Source organism: Corylus avellana, chromosome ca1 (genome assembly GCF_901000735.1).
Source record: "Corylus avellana chromosome ca1, CavTom2PMs-1.0".
Classification (NCBI taxonomy): domain Eukaryota; kingdom Viridiplantae; phylum Streptophyta; class Magnoliopsida; order Fagales; family Betulaceae; genus Corylus; species Corylus avellana.
In genome coordinates this window covers 39,460,235-39,481,212 of record NC_081541.1, presented here as the reverse complement: position 1 = coordinate 39,481,212, position 20,978 = coordinate 39,460,235, and the positions used below count along the sequence as shown (strand labels likewise).

The following is a 20,978-nucleotide window of genomic DNA, read 5'->3' as shown; positions in this document are numbered from 1 at the left end:
GAATGAAAATGACATCATACCAACTCTGAAGCTGAGTTATGATCATCTTCCTTCACATTTAAAGCACTGCTTCGCTTATTGTAGTTTGTATCCAAAAGATTATGGGTTTCGTAAATCAACTATGATTCAGCTTTGGATAGTACAAGGGTTTGTCAAGTCATTGGATCAGAACCCATGTTTGGAAGATGTTGGTCATGAGTATTTTACGGATTTACTTAGAAGATCATTCTTTCAATAAGCTAAAATGGATGAGTTTGGTAATGTATATGAATGCAAAATGCATGACCTCATGCATGATCTTGCCATTTCAATGGCAGGATCGATGATTGCCACATTAGATGATGATAAGGAGAGAAACGTTGCTGAAAAAACTCGTCATGTTCATCGATCCTTTCTCTCTTGTTTGTTTTTTTACAAAAACTAATTTAATCATATAGTTATATAACACTTTATTAAAAATAAAAACAAATTTTCAGGATCACATGATTCCAATTCAATCGTATATGGCAATAATATTAGTGTTTTGTTAATAATATCATGTATCCTTTCTTTATTATCGCTGTCTGCAATTGAACCAATTAAATGGTTCCCTCTAACAACATATCAAAACCAAACCAACCGGGCGCAAATGCAATTGTTTAGCAATGTATGAGCAATCCTTAAAAGTGGCAGTGATCGGAGCCGGCATGGCTGGCCTACTCACCGCACGTGAGCTCAAAAGAGAAGGCCACCGGGTCATTGTCTTCGAGAAAGCATTAGCCTTGGTGGCACTTGGGTCTATGACCCAGGCGTCGAAACCGACCCTTTGGGTCTAGACCCGGCTCGCCAGATTGTCCATAGCAGCTTGTACCGCTCGCTCCGGGTCAACCTTCCGAGGCGGCTCATGGGCTTCTTGGATTACCCATTTTCGCTGAAAGAGGGTGGGGATCCGAGAGAGTTTCCCGGTCGCGAGGAGGTGCTTCGGTACCTTGAAGATTTTGCCTGGGATTTCGGGTTGGTTGAGTTGATACGGTTCGGGTGCGAGGTGGTCCGGGTTGAACGAGCCAATGAAGTGAGTCACGAATGGGTGGTTGAGTCGAGGACTCGGGGAAGTGAGTCAGGGATGGAGGAGGAAGTGTTTGAGGCCGTGGCGGTGTGTAACGGTCACCACACCGAGCCAAGAATTGCTGAGTTTCCAGGTATCTTTATTTTTACTTTTATTTGCTTTTTTTTAATGTTACTGGTATATTTATTTTTATTTTTTATTTTTATCTTATAACTATTCAACAATATTAACCTGACAATTTTAATTAACTTTTGGATTTTATTTTGGTAATGCCAAATATTATCATTCTATTTAACATTTATTTAATATCGCTCAAATGGATCACGTCAGTATTGTTGGATGAATATTTGATAGAATTATAATATCTAACGTTTCTCTTTTATTTTTTTAACAATTACCGATCAAATGATTGGTTGGACTGTCTTGTAAGATAGTTATGTGATAAAAATGTGATTTCTAGCCTAAGTAGTGCTACATGTTACACTTGTAAAACAATATATTGTAAAAGAGTTGCACCATGTCTCCTTTGAACTTAAACATTAACCTTGAGAAATATTTTGTGATACATGAGTTAGGCAAAATGTTTTTTTGTATTATGTTACAGGCATGGATATTTGGCCAGGAATGCAAGTACACAGTCACAACTTCGAACTCCTGAGCCATTTCAGAACCAAGTATGTAAATGTTAGTGCTTTTATTTCTCCATCATAAAAAATTTCCCTACTTGTAAAACATGAATTAGCTTAATGCTGTATTATCCTATGCCAACATGTTAACCTTTTTGCCTAGAAACACAGTCTGTACTCTAATAGCCATATTTATATGCTAGTGATAATGCAATGGAAAATAAGGGCTTTAGAAGGAATGATTTACAAACTATTTTACAGAAAACAGGGTTGATGTATAGTTTTGGTCATCATTTTTAAAGACATTAATTGGGCATCATCTGTGTGCAAGCTGATGCATGCTAGGGTGCCTGAATAAATTGTGCTGCAAATTTATTGGATAAATTGTGCCTGAAGATATGGCTGAACTACTCTTACACTGTGTATTCATGCTTGCATACAATTGGAAAGGATGGACTCTTGCACAGGTCTAGGCATCACATGTAATTTAGTTTCCAAACACTCTATCCTATTGAACTTTTAGAAATCTAGGAACAGATCTTTCTAGGCACTGGGACTCTCATATAGATCTTGCATACCCCCATTCCATGTCCTGGCATATCTAGGCATTGGCGCCTATTACATTCAGAAGTGGCCATTCAAAGTAGCTTTTCTTGATCTGTTCTTAACATTTGCTTCTTCCACACCAGTCTGTACTGCTCTAGGGACTGACCTTGCAATTTCATGGCTTCACTCTAATACAAACTTTACCTAAAAATGAGGATTTTAGAATTTGTTAAAATATTAATTAACTGATTAAATTTAGCATTTCTTATGAGCTTAAGTTTTTTAGACAAATAGTGATTTAACAGGGTATGAGAGTAAAGATCCTGAGTTCGAACTTTGACTCTATAGTTTATCCCCCTCCTCTCCCCTTTTCAGTTAATATTCCACGTGTTTAGCTTCACTTGTGAGGGAGAATTTGAACCTACCTGTGAAGAGAGTATTAAAATATTAATTAAATAATTGAGTTTCAGCTTAAACTTTTAGGATAATTGGTTATTTAACAAGAATCGTTAGTTTAAGGTGTAACCTTATTTCTGACGTAGGTGAAATTCATCTTGTCCTGCTTGTTGCTGGTTGCATTCTGCAAAATCACATGAATTGCTCCTTGCTTCTTAATTTTAATTTCATTCCTGTAATGGCAACTTGTTTCTAGCACTTTTTCTTAAGAGCTGTAATGCTATCATGATTGACAGATTGTGGTGTTAATTGGAAATGGACCTAGTGCACACGACATCTTGAGAGAGATCTCCTCTGTTGCAAAAGAAGTTCATCAAGCCTTGCGAGCCTCGGATGTGCATTTTAAAAAGTTTGGAAATCGCAATAATATCTGGCAGCATTCAGTGGTTTTGTGTGCTCTCTACTGGAAATGCTATTTCTAGTGCCTTTGATATCAGAAATTCTAATGGGTAGTAACTTCTGCAGATAAAATGTGCTAATGAAGATGGTAAAGTAGTATTTCAAGATGGATCATTTGTTTATGCAGATGCCATCATCCATTGTACTGGGTAATTGCCATAAATCTGATTTCATACCCTCTGCTTTATTCTATTTATCTTATTAGATCAATTAGCAATTTTTGTTTGCACATTCCTGAGCTATTATTCTCCTCCTGCAGGTTCAACTATCATTTCCCCTTTTTAAGAACAAATGGAATAGTGAGCGTGGATGACAACTGTGTTGGCCCTCTGTATAAACATGTTTTTCCACCATGCTTGGCTCCTTGGCTTTCTTTTCTAGGACTACCTTACAGGGTACGCTATTACATATTATATATTCCGAAGTTGATGAATTCAAAAGTGAGTTTTCTAGTAAAAAGATAAATGGTTCTTGAAGCAATGGGTTGTTTGGCAGATTTTGTAGACTGTTATATTACTGTTATATGACTGAGACGACGTCAACTATTGGTTTATTCCTTTTTTACTAGCCCTTTGTGATCTAAGTGCTGATTTTCCTTGTCATGTCATCCAAGTTGTGTGACAGTAAAAGTGGTTCCGATAGTATCCGTTTGATCACCATAGAGACAAGAAGATGAATGTCAGTTTTCCAAGTTTTCTTTTGAGATTCTAACTTGCCTATTCTTGCAACTTCATAGCCATCAAAGAATAGGTTTTTATATCTTGTTTAGAAGATGATATTCAATTTCAACTGGTATCTCCATTATTTCTTACTCCTCCATCTGTTAGGTTGATTAAGTATATGATACTTCATTGTGCAATCAGGCTGCTCCCACTTTAATAATTGAGTTACAGTCCCGATGGGTGGCAAAAGTTTTAGCTGGCAAGGTGGCACTGCCAAGTGAAGAAGAGATGGCATCATCTGTGGAAGAACTCTACCAGCACATGGAGGAGAGTGGATTGCCAAAGCACCACACTCATCAGCTTCAGCAGAACAAGGTTTTAGGGTCTCATATTCAATCATTTTTCTTTCATCTCAGACATTTCTTATTGACTTAATTTGTTTCTTTTGTCGCAGTTTGATTATGAAAACTGGCTAGTCACTCAATTGAGATTACCACCCTTGGAGGAGTGGAGAGAAGAGATGTATTTCCATGCGTTGAAGAAGATTACTTCACATGATGATGATGAATATCGGGACACCTGGGATGTCATAGGTGAATGTAAGGATACTACAGCATGCTAAAGGCCAGTTATTTGTAAAGGTGATAGAGATTAATATGAAGTTTATTATCTCTATCTCTATCTCTTTATTTTTATTTTTTTCTTCTCTTTTTCTTCTTTTACTTATTGGCAAGATGGGTCACACCGACCCAAAAAGATAGGTTATAGTTATTTAAGTGGTAACTTATTACACCTTCGCACAGGCAATAGGATCCGCTCTATTTCAAGTGAAATTGAGTAAGTTATTTTATGGTTGAGATTTAGTGTCGGGTGATAAATTTGTTGGCAAGTCATTCAAAAAGTTTAAATAATGTGACATCATTTACACCGTTAGATGAAACAACATTAAATCCTAACCATATAATAGCTAATCTCAATATCAAGAAAAATGAAGTTGAAGATCAAATATTTGAGTAGGAGTTAAATGTCATTTTTTATAATAACTTGGCTTTCTTTTTGATTGAATAAGAATATTTATGTGGGATCTGAGCATTTATATTATAGACTATTTAAACAGGAAAATGATCCTCTCAATTTCAAAATCCCTCAATTTTCACCATTTAGTGTATTTTGAAGGGTAGTGTTGTCCAAAAATTTTAATGATGATAGTGCATTAAATGCAATATCCTTCAAAATGCACTAAATATAAGAAATAGAGGAATTTTGAAATGGAGAGAATCCTTTTCCGTTTACACAGCCTATCCACATCCTCGTAAGTGTTAAAAAACGAACAAACTAAAATATATATTATCCATTATATTTAATATCAACTTTAGAGAATAAGAGTAATATCTTAGATCAATCTTTTGATAATTATGAATAGCTTGTGTAACCACTAGTTGCCTACGGCTTCTCCATCCTCCATTTCACCAGAGATTGACCAGCAAACTCAACAAGAACTCTTGAAAGATGAAGGATATTCATGATATTTAGCAAACAATTCATTTTCTACAATAGAATGAATACAATTGGGTTATGATAAAACCCCAATGGGAGAGAGCAATCAAAAGAGAACATAATGAAAAAGAAGCTCGACCTATACCAGTATATATACCATATTTTTATCCCACAAATATCTCACGATACTGATATGATAGTCACAACTAACTCTAGAATATTTCTTTACTTTTAACGATGACTATCTAAAGATCGGTTGAGTCTTGAGACTGACAGATCAACATTGTAAAATAGTTATGAAATAAAAATGTAGTTTTTAGCCTTACTATTAGACTAAAGATGCTCCTGACTAAGGGAAAATATCAATCGGTACTTTGTTTATATATATATATATATATATATATATATATATATATATATATGCATATTTCTATTGATTGTATTTAACTCCCCATTTTTTTCATTCTCAGTAAACAAAGAAAAATATCAGTAAAAAGGGAAATCACACTCAAGAGACTGAAAAAACACCAAAAACAAAACCCCCTTTGATTAAAACCAAGCATCGATATGTATTAGGTTTACAATAAGCCGAGCCCATCTAACCCACCTTTTCAACCGAAAAAGTTCTTAGGACTTGGATAAATCAATCATTCATATGTCAAAATACAATAATATGAGGCTATAATTTACACCCTAAAAGGAGAAAAGTCCTAAAAAAAAAAGGAAAGTCTTAGGAAGATCAGGAGCATCAATAATGTTGATTCCAACACCCAGCTAACAAAACAAAAGATTGCCTGATATGCAGCTTCTGCGTTTACTTGACAAAGTAGCCAAACAGGACGCCAAGGAGACCAACCAGCACCACAACAAATAGAGAGAGGCCACCAGCACGACTTTTGCTAATTTCTTTTCTCAGCAGATCCTGTCAAATATAGTTATGACATTATTATGACAAAATTTATTGAAAGAAAAGACTGAGAAAAGCAAATTTGTAGAACTGGTTAAACTTTCAATCAAGAATGCATGTTTCATTGCAAGCCTCAAGCCCCAAAAAGAAAGAGGGCTGATCAAACAGTCAATATACGGCCTTCTATTGAAATCAGTTAATTTGCGCAACTAAGAAGACAAATCACATAGAATCACTAGGTAACATCGGACGCGAGCAATACGATTATGAATTTATTGAAAAACCACGGGAGTGTAAAAGGTAATTGATACTATATAATGTACAAACAAAACCGATACCAGTTCCTGATGTAGTTTCTGATTTCGTTGCAAAGCAGAAGCTTTCTCCTCGGTCAAGTTGGAAATCATAGACCACTCCTGAAGAAAAATACATTGAACACAAAAATACAAGGTAATCAATCAATTGTATTGGAGGAGAATTGACAATAATCAAGCATAGAAACAGAAAAGCATAAAACAAACTTTAATTAAAACAAAAGATATTCACAAGAAGATAATTAACAACAGCGCCAGCTGCCTGTTTGAACCTTAGCAACAACTTTTTCAAGATAGATAGTACATAATGCCTAATCCATGGTACCCCATTATCCTATCCATTAATCAACTTATGTAAGAAATTGTCCTTTTAATTATTGCAGTCTGGGAACCTAACATCTCGCGACGTAAAGGATTTATATAAGGTGTAAGACAAAAAAACTTTCACAGAATTAGTGAGTTCCTGACACTATTGAGTTTGTCTTTGACCACATCTTACAAGCAACCGGACTTCCAGAACAAATTTAACATGAGTTTTGCCTGTATCTTGTTGTCGCTATAAGACAGCTGGCTGAGATTAGAAATGACCTATTATAGGCAAAAGCTAAGCGCATGGGGTCTAAAAGCTAATGTGTTTTTCATTGATACAGTAAAAGCTAAATCACCCAGGCACAACTGTGACTTTCATTTATTAAATTCTTGTATTTGAGTAATAATCTCTCTTTTTCCTATTATAAGAGGTCTATAAGCCTATTCCAAGGATGAAAACTTAATCTAAATTAACTGAAATCATATTAGCCACTGCAGAAGTATGAAAAAACAACCATCGGTGTTATATTATATGGATATACTCCCAATAATTATCTGCGCAACAACCTACAAGCAACCCCCACTTCAATTTCTCCAATGATCAGCATTTATAATTTGACCTGACTTGAAGCAGGAATGGAGGAGGTGTTACTAAGACACCACTTCCTAGCTAGAGCACAAAATGAATAGCTTTTAAGGAGGACACCCACAGAGAAAGCCCAGGCTATTACCCCAATCCTAGAGTAGTAGATGCTTTGCCTATAGTAGCTCCTGACTATAATAACAACTCTTCGAGTAGCATGTCATTTAACTATACCAATGGTTCCAATGCCCACCTGCTAGGTCCATTAAATTCCACGACCTCCAATTTTGAATTTTCCTAACATGCAATATTTAGATGACAGAGTCATCACCAGCTGTCTTTATAAATTTGTACTAGATTCAAGTGTCACACCTAATCCCTCAAAATCAGTTATATTATAATGTTAATTGCAGGCATAAAGTACATATTTTTCAGGTTGTCAAAACTGGAACACAGAGACATGCATGATTAAGCAAAAAAAAAACAATGAGCCTATGACTTGGTTGTTGAAGAATAGAAATTGCAAGACAACTATGCCTTATAAGGACATCTGGTACCACCATTACTACCTCCTCAATAGCAGCTTCTGCCACTTTGTCTCAATATTTAAGGTCACCATATGTTAAATTCATACAGCAAACTTGAAGAAAATATCAAACCCACTATGTTTGCCCTGAAACAATTATAGCTATCAACATAATAAAGTGACAATCAACCATACAGAAAAAAAGGTGAAAAAGAAAAAGACTGAAGCATCAACAACTTTTCATTGGTTCTTACTGGCAGAAAATTTCATGAAGCTCTCCAATCTATGTTTCCGTAAACTTTTTTTTGATAAATAATCGAAACTTTATTAAAATCGTAAATTGCCCCCAGGTAAACATGAGGTATACAAAAGAAGCCACCTAGCTAGTAGAAGCAAAAAGAACCCAAAAATCATGATAGCTAATCACCAAAGGAAAAACAAATGCAATTGTCTAAAGATACAAGGTGTTGAAAAATAAAGATTTAATCTCTTCCAAAACCCTCTTATGGTCCTCAAAGATTCTATTATTTTATTCCCTCCATAGACACCACAAAAGGTATGAAGGCATCATCTTCCACACAGCAGCACTCCAAGTGCTGTCAGCAGTCTACCAATAAGCATATTAGTCGACTACTCATCTAGGTATAACCCAAGAGTGCCCAAATCGACAAAAGAAAACATTCCAAATGGCATAAACAACCTCACAATGAAGAAGGAGGTCCACGTTCTCCCCATTCCTTTTACACATATCAACTACAATGATGTGCTGCTTCCAGAGATTTCCATGGTAAAGATCTTTCCACGGGCTGCTGACCAAACAAAAAAGGCCACCATCAAAGGGACCTTAGTCGACACCCTTCCAAGGGAAACAGAGACCATCATTACAACCCATGACACTATAGAAGAATTTAACACCAAACAACCCTCTTTTGGAAGTGATCCATCACAGTTTTGTCCCCTTCCCTTCTCATTCTTACTAAATACTGAAAAACGAGGTAAAGACATCTACCTCCCAATCATGAGCCGCTCTAACAAAGTTCATGTTCTATTGAATGGAACTACCAAAAAAATTCACTTGAGCCGCAACAGAAGCATCCTTTGTGCAAGCAATACCAAATAAAACAGAAAAGGCTTTCTTAAGGGCCACATCCCCACACCAGAGATCATGCCAGAATTTAACCTTAAAGCCAACTTCCACTTCAAATCTGGTATGACTACAAAATTTTCCCCAAACCTTCCTAGTATTCTTCCATAAACCCACCCATACGCCCCAACAAGCTCACTAGAACACCACCCTTCTCATAAACTGCTATATTTAGAGTCCACCACCACTCTCCGCCAAGCCTCTTTCTCAAATCCATAGCACCAAATCCATTTACCTAAGAAGCATGATTAAAGCTCTGCAAGTTCCTATCCCCCAACCCTCCCATAGAAATCAGTGTACAAACCTTGGACCAACTCACCAGGTAATATTTGAGCTCTTCACCAAGTCCATCCTATAAGAAATCACGTTGACACTTCTTAATACGGTTTACAACACTCGTATGGAGAGGAAAGAGGGACATGAAGTACGTAAGTAAGTTGGATAAGATGCTCTTGATAAGGGTAACCCTACCACCCTTAAACAAGTACAACATTTTTCAACTAGCTAGCTGACGTTCAATCATCTCAATAACATTGTCTCAAATATATTTGGCCTTGTAGGAAGCCCCCAACGGAAGACAAAGATACTTTAAGGGCAGAGATGCAACCTCACAACCCAGAATCCCAGCCAACGCAACCACATAATCAACATTTCTCACTGGAACCAATTCCGACTTGACTAAGTTTGCCTTCAAATTCGACACAACTTCAAAACATAAGAATAAGCTTTGTAAATTGCGAAGATGATTTAGGTCAGTCCCACAGAAAAGCAATGTGCCATTTGCAAATATAAGATGGGAGATACCAATCCAGTCCCCACAAAGAAGCTAGACCACAAGCCTCCACTCACTGCAGCTGAAATTATCTTATCCAATGCCTCCATCACTATGACAATCAGCAAATGACACAAAGGGTTACCTTGCCTCAAGCCACGAGGGTTGCTAAAGAAGCTAGTGGGAGAGCCGTTCACCAAAACTAAGAAACACACCCATGAGCACCATTTCCTCCCAAACCAGCACCTTCTCAGCATGTACAATAGAAAATCCCAATTAACATGATTATAAGCTTTTTCTAAGTCCATTTTACAAATAATCCCTGATTTTCCAAATCTCAATATACTATCAAGGCATTCATTGGCAATAGGAATAGGATCTAGGATCTACCTACCTCGGATAAACACATTCTATGACTTAGAAATAATTTTCTCCAACAACATCTTAAGCATGTTTGCTAGAATCTTAGCAATAATCTTGTAAATGCTACCCACTAGATTGATAGGGTGAAAGTCCTTGGATCGACCACCCCTGGGAATCTTTGGAATAAGGGCGAGGCATGTAGCATTAAGGCTTTTCTCGAGCTTACCACTAGCATGGAAATCACAAAAAACCTTCATGATGTCTACGGTCAAAACAACCCAACAAGCTTGGAAGAATGCCATAGAGAACCATTAAGGTTCGGTGCCTCGTTGTTATTAATTTTGAAGTATTGCCAAATGAAAGAGGCATACGAGAGCTAGAGCAAGATCAGCTTCTGCTTGATCTTCACCGCCACAGCTTGTCCCTCTCTATCCTTTTCTTGTAAATGAATTTGGACAAATTAATACTTCAGAATAATGAATTTGATGGTTTTAGAACAAAAATAAAATAAAAGTAAAAATATATCTTTTAAGAGCAGGACGAGAAAAAGATGCGGTGGTAATTTATTTGGTAAGTGGATTCTTTGAGTTGAGTTTTGGTTAGAGTGAAATATATATAGTTGCCAGGGAAGCAATGAAGTCACCTCAGACAATTAAATTAAACTGGGTAGTATTTGGAGGAATTAAGCGTTGAAGTCAATTCATAAGTTAATAATTTATTATTTTATTGTCAAGGTGTTTAATTTTTAAACTCCATTTTTAATATTGGCAACGAAACTTCCCAATCAATTTTCTTTACTCACCTTTCATTTTTATATGTAAATATTTGACTGGGGTTGCTATTTGTTTTGATAGCTCTACTGCTATGATTAAATGGGTTCGGCTGGACTTGATCTTGAGCTTTTGGGGAGCAGCCACTGTCCAAGGTTGCCATTCACAAGACCTTGGGTTACAGGTACAAATTTCATGGTGATCACATGGCAAAAGATAATATAGATAGTACATATTTCCTGCAACTGCAAACTTCAAGTAATTATCTCTAGCCTTATGAGTTTGTACAGTCTAGCTAGTCGTTTTCCCGTTCACAAATAAGATTGAATAGTATTTGCAACTTAGCCAACGCCTTTTCAAGAACAGAGTTTTTTTTTTTTTTTTTACCAAATAATGGAGATTATAGTTGTGGGACTAAAATTTCCTCTGTTAATGCATAAATGGATGGAGTATTTGTTCTTTGAATTGGCAGCTCATCAGCCTGTCTACCAATGATTAATGAAGATCAAGAACCATATATTTCGGGATTACTCTTGAGAAAAAGAGTTATCCTAGGGCGTGCCTCTAAAATGATGGTAGTGAGCAAGATGTTTCCTAGCACTTTAACTGTCAATGTGCAAAAGTTTTACATAAGCGTATCAAATGATGATTTTGCAAGTATAATGAAGTTAAGTTGGCCTTGCAATTGCCAAATTTATTTTGATGACGCTCAACATCACATTGTCTCTAGAAATAAAGAGCCAAGTTAACTGTTTAGTTTTTTGGCATGCTTTCGTCTTACTCAGAACCATGCTGTATGCAGGGCCGGCTCAGGCCCTAGGCGAGTTAGGCGCTCGCCTAGGGCCCCCAATTTAATAAGGCCTAAAAAAAATTTTTGAGTTAAAAAAAAATTTTTTTTTTAAAAAAATTATTTTTGACCAAAAAAAAAATTGAAGGCCCAAATGTTATTTAATAGGGCCTAAAATTTTTTTTTATCCAAATTTAATGCCTCAATTTAATAAGACCCCAATTAATAAGCTCACTATAAATTTTAAAAATAATCCAAATGTTATTGATGTATCTAAATCTATTGCTATATATATATATGTTACTTTAAAAAAGAAAAAATTGAATCAAAAAAAAAAAATTGTTACTTAAAAAAAAAAAAAAAATTTAGGCCAAATTTCAAAGTTTTATCTAAGGCCCCAAAATATATTGAGCCGGCCCTGGCTGTATGAGACCAGTTTTTATTGCGTCTGGTGACTGTTGCCTCATAAAGAGATGGATGAGATTTCTTACTTATTTCTTGTCAAGTAATATCTGCTCTTAACCATCAGAGCTGTTGCCACAACTGTGTTTTTGCTCTGACAGTATTTTGTGTTGTTTTCTGGCTTCAGCCTTTATCATAGATCAATGAAGCACATTGTGAAGAATATGGCATTGCTGGTTGGCATCTCTGCCTCATGGTTTGGCCTCTTCAATACATCTATGGTTCCAAGACTCCAAGTAGCAAAACTTTGTTAGTGAGTTAATTTCAGCAGTTTGTTTTATTAATCTGTTTAATATAATTTCTCCAATGTAGACAATTCTCATAATGCCCTGTTTCCATCTTCTTTCCAGCTACCTATCTATTTTATCATGTGTCTTGGATGCAAGTATGATCGTGAAGGTTTCTGAAGTGGAAATGCATTTCTTAGTCTTTATCTCATTTTTACTAATTTGTATGATTATCTGTTAATTCACAGGAAATCACAAAAGCCCTTCCCAAGGGTATGAAGATTGCTGATCTTTATGCAGTAAACTTTGCATTGGCAATATTTATTCCCCTGCCAATGCATTTTAAACCTGCAACTCAAAATAAGTGTTAAGAATTTTTGTACCCCTGGAATTTTTTCCTTCTTAGTGAATGTGATGCATATGATAGCTGTTTAGTAACGCATATGATATTAACTCAAAAAAAAAAAAAAAAAAAAAAAGTAATGCATATGATATCCTTTTTTTCCCCCCTTTTGTTGTGTGGAAATGGTATCAAAAGATTAAACTCTGACATCAACATTCTTGGTTTATTTTGATTTTTTAACTATTTGCTTTATTCTTCATGTAAGTGATTAATTCATTACCTGGATGCAGAAAGAAGCTGTATATGGTTTGACACAGCTTTTGAGAGAGGAAGTCAAAAGTGCTCGTCTAGTTGCTAATCCTGGTTGTTCCCTTGATTAAGGTTTGTGTCCATTATATATTCTGTGTTGGATGGATCATTGTGTTCTTTGGTGACATGCAGTTGGTTAAATTAATGTGCAGTGCTTTGATAAGTGTGCTGAGGTTATTTTAACTGCTAAATACATCGTTGTAGATATGCTTAGCTTAGATCTTTCTGTGGTAACAAGGGAAGAGGTAAAACACATGCTTAGAAGCTCTCCTCAAAAGAAGGAAAGGAAGAAGAAAAGATAATTTCAATTAGAATTGAATTGAATAAACTATTTAAAGTTTAAACTTCAAGAAAGGTGTGTGAAGATAATCGAATTATTTTATCCACCTTGGCTGCACTAATTACTGTCTATGATTTTAATGTGAAATCCATCCTCCAAGTTTAACTTATCAATTTTATAATGTGTCATACATCCTTGAATCAAGATCATACTTGATATCATGCTTTGAACTGTCATAATTGTAATGTTTCTTTTGTAGGATTATTTGAAGCAAAAGAGGAGTTGACAGAAAATCAAGAGGATAAGTACCTTGTATTCACATGCCATTAAACATTATGACTGAAGACTATTTTTGTTACTGATAACCAATAGCGACCAAGCATTTGGGACGACTTATTAGCAACGACTTCTCGCCGCTAAAAGTCATTAGCAATGACAAAATGTTATCGCTAAAATCCAATTATTTTTTGTAGTGATATAAACTTGTCTATTGTCACATTGACTCTAGAGTTATAAAGATAATTTGAAAGGTCTCTTTTATTTGGAATCGCTTTGCTTATGAATGGAAAGTCCATTTTCTCAAATAGGATAATGGCTTGTTGATAAATGGAATGACTCTTCTCTCAATTATACCTTATTTATCTACCTCATATTTTGATACGAGGATTTATCAATTATGAATTAACCTGCTTTATTTGTCACTCTGCCAAGTTAGTACTTGTGGTTATGTTTGGCAACCATTTCCCTATTTCTCTAAAATAAAAGTCAAAACTTCTTTCTTTCACATTACCAAACAATTTTCATCAACTTTATCTCATAAAAATTCAAAACACGTTTCACCTTTATATCACATTAATTAATTTTTTTCCATTTCTACTGTCAAAACTTTTTACCAATCACTCTCAATGGTATCGGCAATGGTTTCATTGCGCAATTGGGTATGTAACTCAGTTTTAAATTTTTGGCATTCAACCTTGTTAGAATTAATGGCTTATATTAGAACACCAGTAAAAAGCTAAGTAGACGGGAACAGAATGAACATCGCTATCGTGACGTTCACCGAGAAAAAGTAGATAAGAGAATAGAGAACGTATTAAATTGTGTATAGAAAAATTGGTAGCCAAGGTAAAAAAAAAAAAGTACTTTTTAATTAAGTATTCTAGACAATGATGCTCTAGTAATAGGAGGTAATTAATTACTCAAAAAAAATAGGAGGTAAGTAAACATTTGAGTCGGCGTGAGTGAGCTAACTCACATTCACACTACAACTTCTTATTTGAAAGGGTCAAAATATAATTAAATGGTTAAATTTAATTTTGATAAGAATCAGGTTTAATTTTTAAGTCTATATATATATATATATATATAAAATAAGAAAGTGCATTCTCAATTGTTAAATGTAAAATGTATGTGAGAGAGTTGAATACATGATGCATTATTTTCAGGAAGAATCGGTGAGGTTTGACTTCTCCAGCGGGAAAAAGTGGCACATGGCGCAGCGTAAGTCGCAGATTACGGAGCGATTTAAGCATTTTCTTTCGGGGAAAAAGTGGGAGAGTTGGATACACCATCATCACATTGCACAGAGTTTCAGTTTCCTACTCACAGCAAACACATCTTCATTCTCAATACTTCGCGAAATGGAAGAACGACTTCTCTTCGGTGTTGTCGAGGGAATCATCAAGAGTTTGGGCTCACCGGCTTCCAAAGAGATCGGTCTGCTCTGGGGTGTCGAAGATGAGGTTGAAAGACTGGCCAACACCGTTTCTACAATCAAAGATTTGCTTCTGGATGCGGAGGAGAAGCAGGCTGTAGGAGATCATGCAGTTGCACGTTGGCTCGGAAGGCTAGAAGATGCCATGTATGATGCTGATGACTTGCTGGATGCTGTTTCTACTGAAGCTCTGCGCAGGGAAATAATGACCCATGATAAGAATGTCAAACAGGTACGCATTTTCTTTTCCAAATCAAACCAGCTTGCCTATGGTCTTAAAAAGGCCCATAAGATTAAGGCCATGAGAGAGAGGTTAGATGCCATTAACGCAGCTGCTAGAGATTTCCACTTAAAGGTGCGCCAAGTAGAGACACGAGTCAGGAATAGGGAGAGGGATAACACTCATTCTTTTGTACCTGTGGATAAAGTTATTGGTCGAAAAAATGATAAGAAGGCAATTATAGACCGTCTGGTGGACTCCAATGTTGAAGAGAATGTTTCAATCCTTCCAATTGTTGGCATCGGTGGATTAGGAAAGACTACACTTGCTCAACTCATTTTCAATGATGAGCAAATCGAAAAGCATTTTGAGCTAAAACTGTGGGTTTGTGTCTCTGATAACTTTGATGTTAAAAATATTGCTGAAAAAATCTTAGAATCTGCAATAAAGAGGAAGCCAGAAACTATTGAGATGGATACATTGATAGGTTATCTCAAAGGAAAAATCGATGGAAAGAAATACTTACTTGTGTTGGATGATGTGTGGAATGAGGATCAAGAAAAATGGTCTCGCTTGAAAGAATTGTTGGTGGGTGGTGCAAGAGGCAGTAGAATATTAGTGACTACCCGCAACGAAAGTGTTGCAAGGCTTACTGGGACAGTTCAATCATATTTCTTGAGGGGTTTGGATGAAGATGCGTCATGGTCTTTATTTAAGCAAGTGGCATTTGGGAAAGGACAAGAGCCAGAGAATTCAAGCATCATAGTACTTGGGAGGGAGATCTTAGAGAAGTGTTTAGGTGTCCCACTGGCCATAAGGACAATCGGAGGTTTACTAGGTTCCAAAAATCCTGAAACAGAGTGGTTGTCTTTTAAAAAACAAGAACTCTCAAAAATATCTCAGAAAGAAAATGACATCTTACCAACTCTGAAGCTGAGTTATGATCATCTTCCTTCAGAGTTGAAGCATTGCTTTGTTTATTGTAGTTTATTTCCAAAGGACTACTGGATTCGTAAATCATTGCTGATTAATCTTTGGATAGCACAAGGGTGCATCAAGTTAACGGATCACAGCCAATGCTTGGAAGATGTGGGCCATGAGTATTTTATGGATTTACTTTGGAGATCATTCTTTCAAGAAGCTGAAATGGATACATTTGGTAACATAATTGGATTCAAAATACATGACCTCATACATGATCTTGCTCTATCAGTAGCAGGATCATTGATCACCACATTTGATGATAAGGAGAGAAACATTGATGAGAAAACTCGCCACGTATCATTTGGTGGTTACGATATAGATATTTCTTCATTGTGTAATGCAAGTAGGATACGGACATTTCTTTGCCTCGATGATGGTTACGTTGACCCATCGAGGCGAAGGAATATTGATTGTAATGCAATTTTTTCAAGTTTCAAGTTCTTGCGCTTTTTGAATCTGCATCTCAAATTTCTTGATTTTGTACCGAGCTCGATCGGGAGGTTGAAGCATTTAAGATATCGTGATCTTTCTGAAAACTCCAAGATGAAGAAGTTGCCTAATTCTATAACTAGGTTGCAAAATTTGCAAACACTAAGACTCTCCAATTGTACTGAGCTTGAAGAATTACCAAGAGACATTAAAAAATTAGTCAACCTCAGGCATCTTGAGATAGATGGATGTCTTTCTTTGACTTATATGCCACTTGGATTGGGGCAACTGACTAATCTTCAGACGTTATCAACATTTGTGGTCCACTGGGATCCTCTCTCTAAGTATAACAGTGGTTTAAAAGAACTAAATCGTCTAAATAACTTGAGAGGAGAGTTAGCAATTATATATCTGAGACATGGGGAAGGTGTTGCGTCAGAATATAAGGTTGCAAATCTAAAGGAGAAACAACATCTTCATACTTTGCGTTTACGGTGTGAGAATGATGAAGCGCCATTGGAAGACTTTCAACCGCACCCAAATCTGAAACAACTTGAAGTAAATTATTATCAGGGTTCAAGGCTTCCGAGTTGGCTTTTGTCACTCACAAATCTTGTTAAATTTGAATTATTATTTTGTGAGAAATGCCAATATCTACCACCATTGAGTCAACTACCTTCTCTCAAGTATCTTTCTCTTCAACATCTTTATGCCATGGAGTACATATCAGTTAGCGATGAGTTCTCTTCTTCTTCATCGGCACGAGTACCGTTCTTCCCATCCCTCAAGGAAATGAGTCTCTATCGCTGCCCTAATCTCAAGGGGTGGTGGAAGACGAGGGATTCTTCTGTGGAGATCAATTGTAATAATAATAATTCTGTTGAAATAACGGCGTTAACATCGATGACGGAGCATCCTTTACTCCCATCATTTCCTCATCTTTCAACATTACAGATTTGGAATTGTTGTATGTTGACTTCCATGCCAACTTTTCCACATCTTGAAGGAGAGTTGGTCTTGTGGAATGCAAGCTTGAAGCCACTGCAACAAACAATGATGATGAATATGGAAGCACAACAAAGCCCAACGTCAACAACAATAACCTCCTCTTCATCCAGTCCTCTCTCAAAATTGAAGTGTATAAAACTAAAATCCATTGCAGATCTAGAAACTCTGCCAGAGGAGTGGTTGAAGAATCTCACTTCTCTTGAGTCTTTAACGATATTGAACTGCACTGTATTAAAGTCTCTCTCTCCAGGTATACAACATCTCACTACCCTTCAATACCTACATCTTTGTAATTGCCATGAGCTTGAGCTAGCCAGTGATGAAGATGAGATGCAATTGCAAGGCCACAAGAGCCTCCTCTCTTTGGAGTTTACACATCTTCGGAAATTGGTGTCTCTCCCACTGTGGCTTCAACATGCAACCACTCTACAAAGGCTTGAGATTTCAAATTGTGAAAACTTGACGGCTATACCGGAGTGGATCTCAACATGCACATCACTTCAAGTGCTTGAAATTGGTGGATGCTCTAGTTTGACATCATTGCCCGAAGGAATGGGTAGGCTAACGTCTTTGCGAAGGCTAAAAGTTGAGAAGTGTCCCATCTTATTGCAAAGATGCAAGAGAGAAGCGGGTGAGGACTGGGCCAAGATTGCTCACATCCCAGAGTTAGACTTGCGGTATCTGCCTCAGCAAGAAGAAAAGTCAAACTTCCATGCATCTTCGATTGCTTAGGTATATTGCTCATCATTTTATCTTGATCAAGATTTCTAGTATTTGTTTTGATAGCTCTACTGCTATGATTTATTGGGTTGTAGTGACGGAATACTACATCTGCTAGTTGGAAGATATCCAACATCGACTCTAGAAATATAGAGCCAAGTTAATTGTTTACCTGTTGGCCTACTTTCTTCTTTATCAAAACCTTGTTGTTTGTGACAACTTTTTGCTGTATCTGGTGACTGTTGTCTTTACTTAAGTTAGCCCCATATGGAGAGGAGGGATCTTGTTTCTTTTATCAGGTTTTATTTTCCTTTTCAGCTTAGAACTCAAGATATTATTATTATTATTGTTATTATTATTATTATTATTTCACAGCAAACTATAAAGATAGATTTACAAGAGAAGACCAATAAGGTTGATTTAGTGTGCTGCTTGCAACATTTGCAGGTTTTATATTTGTTTATTTTCAATTTGGTGATTTACTTAATTGTTTGTGTATATTGGTAGCTTTTCTTGGTGCTGAAACTTAGATAATGTGGCCTTCATCTAACCACTACTCTCTCTTTCACTCTCTTTCGGTTGATTCGGTAGACTGGAAAGATTATGAATTTTGACTAGATTCTAAATTGTTGAGATTACTCAGATTTATCCATCCACAATCAAGTGTGTGTGTGTGTATATATATATATTATTGTGATTTTCATTTTTTATTTTTTCACAACACTGACGTTGATGTTTCACCAAAATTATGGAGAGCTTTTCAACCAATTTCAATTTCCATTGAGACACAACATGTTCTTGGCTGGCACTTTGAATTAAAAAGTTTTCGTAGTGAAATTATGATACAGTTGTGATTTCACTTTATTTAACATGTTAGGTACAGAGGCAATGTACACTTCAAGTCTTGTTAACCTTGAACTTCTTTCAATGAAAATAAAACTTACTTGTCAGTGATTGGGACTTTCTTTGGCTAAGTGTTAATTCAATCCTTTAACATGGTTTTTTCATCTATTCATGATATTGCTAAGTTCTTATCATCCTGGTCAATATTAACAGTATGGCCATACAGGGAAAAAAGTAGCAGAAGAATGTTGAAGCATACCACAACAAAAGCAGCAGCATGAAGCCAAACATTGTTCCTTATTGAATTTGATCCGAGAGCTACATGATCTCATTTGAAGCCAAACATATTGTTCCTAATTGTTGTGATTGAAGAATTGGCGAGTGACATTATAAAATTACAAGTGAGGCTTTGATTTATATGCCATGTGGAATATGTGGATTGGAAAAACTGACTAATCTTCGGACATTATCAAAATTGGTGGTCTGCTCCAGTTCTCTTTCTAGCCTTTGACTTGGAGCATTCCTAACGAGCTTGCCAAACACCATTTTTGGGTTTGATTGTTCAGGTTTCTCTCAATCTCTCATCTCAAGTCTTTTGGGTTGAATCTTGGTTTGATTGTTTGATTGTTGTCCTTTACGGGTTGAATCTTGGTCTGAATCTCAGGTTTTGTTGATCTGGGTTTCTCATGCTTTTGGGGTTTTGGTGTCAATCTCAGGTTTGGTTGATCTGGGAGAGTGTCTAGTTTTCGTGGGTCTTCTTCGGTCTGTGATGGGATTGCAATGAAAGATGCACTCTCATGATGTGGAGGGAGTTCAGTTTAGGCTTTAGGTGGAATTGAATAGTGCACTCTCATTTATAGTTGAGTGCCATCAGGCTGATTTAGTGTGCTGCTCACAACATTTGCAGGTTTTATACTTGTTTTCCTCTGTTTTAGACTCTCTCCTCCATGGTCCTCTACTATCATTCAAAGTACCAAATTTGAATCTTAAAAGCATTTATACTTGCAATTGTGATTTGAAACTGAGGAGATAGCAAGGAACTTCTACAAAATGTGTCATCTTTGCTGAAACTGGGGTCATTGTTTTGGTATTACTCCTGAGTCATGTACAATATAGTATGAAATAGAGGTTGTTGAAGACCTATTGTTTCTGGAGTTGTTTGTTAATTTCTTATCATCCTCATCAATGCTGTGTGAGATCTTTCTTCTTAGAAAAGGAGAGTTTTACTAGCAATATTAACATTATGGCCATACAGGGCGATGTAGCTGAAGAATGTCGAAGCATACCACAAGAAAAGCAGCAACATGAAGCCAAGCATATAGTTCCTAATTGTTGGGATTGAAGAATTGGCGAGCTTGCCAAATACCATTTTTCGCAAAAATCTCTTGAGTTCCCTCAAAATACCCCCTGCAACAAAGATTTTATAGCCTCACTCATCGGCAAGCTTCTCTCGCCATTTCATTTTTGGGCATTTGTATATTCATCACACAAGTTTCATTGATGTAGAAGCACACTCATGAATAAACAATAGCTTCTGTGTTATTTCAGGTGAAAATGCAATCACACAAGTTTCCTCTTTTCCCCTGTACGCATGAAGACGTCTAAATGGGAGGCTCTTTGGATGAAAAAAAATATACCGTTGATCAAATTTACTTATGACATCTAAATGCCATCCACTTGTCTTAAATGATGGTCTTAATTATTCTTCTAAATCCCATTAATTGTAGAGTTAA

The 20,978-nt window shown here is 36.3% G+C and overlaps 1 protein-coding gene, 1 long non-coding RNA gene and 1 pseudogene across 2 annotated transcripts; all 3 read left to right on the top strand.

The window, feature by feature from the left end:
* The first annotated feature begins 644 nt into the window (after window positions 1–644).
* On the top strand, window positions 645–4,368 carry LOC132171953 (flavin-containing monooxygenase FMO GS-OX-like 4; annotated as a pseudogene).
* A 7,811-nt stretch (window positions 4,369–12,179) lies between these two features.
* On the top strand, window positions 12,180–17,885 carry LOC132171944 (putative disease resistance protein RGA4). The gene is made up of 7 exons (XM_059583363.1): window positions 12,180–12,211; window positions 12,296–12,389; window positions 12,644–12,694; window positions 13,029–13,101; window positions 13,587–13,639; window positions 14,773–17,567; window positions 17,681–17,885. The coding sequence occupies exons 1-7, from the start codon at window positions 12,180–12,182 to the stop codon at window positions 17,883–17,885; spliced, it is 3,303 nt and encodes a 1,100-aa protein (XP_059439346.1).
* A 74-nt stretch (window positions 17,886–17,959) lies between these two features.
* On the top strand, window positions 17,960–20,706 carry LOC132188735 (uncharacterized). The gene is made up of 3 exons (XR_009440911.1): window positions 17,960–18,414; window positions 19,472–19,811; window positions 20,501–20,706. It is a non-coding gene; the product is annotated as an uncharacterized LOC132188735 (long non-coding RNA).
* The last annotated feature ends 272 nt before the right edge of the window (window positions 20,707–20,978 follow it).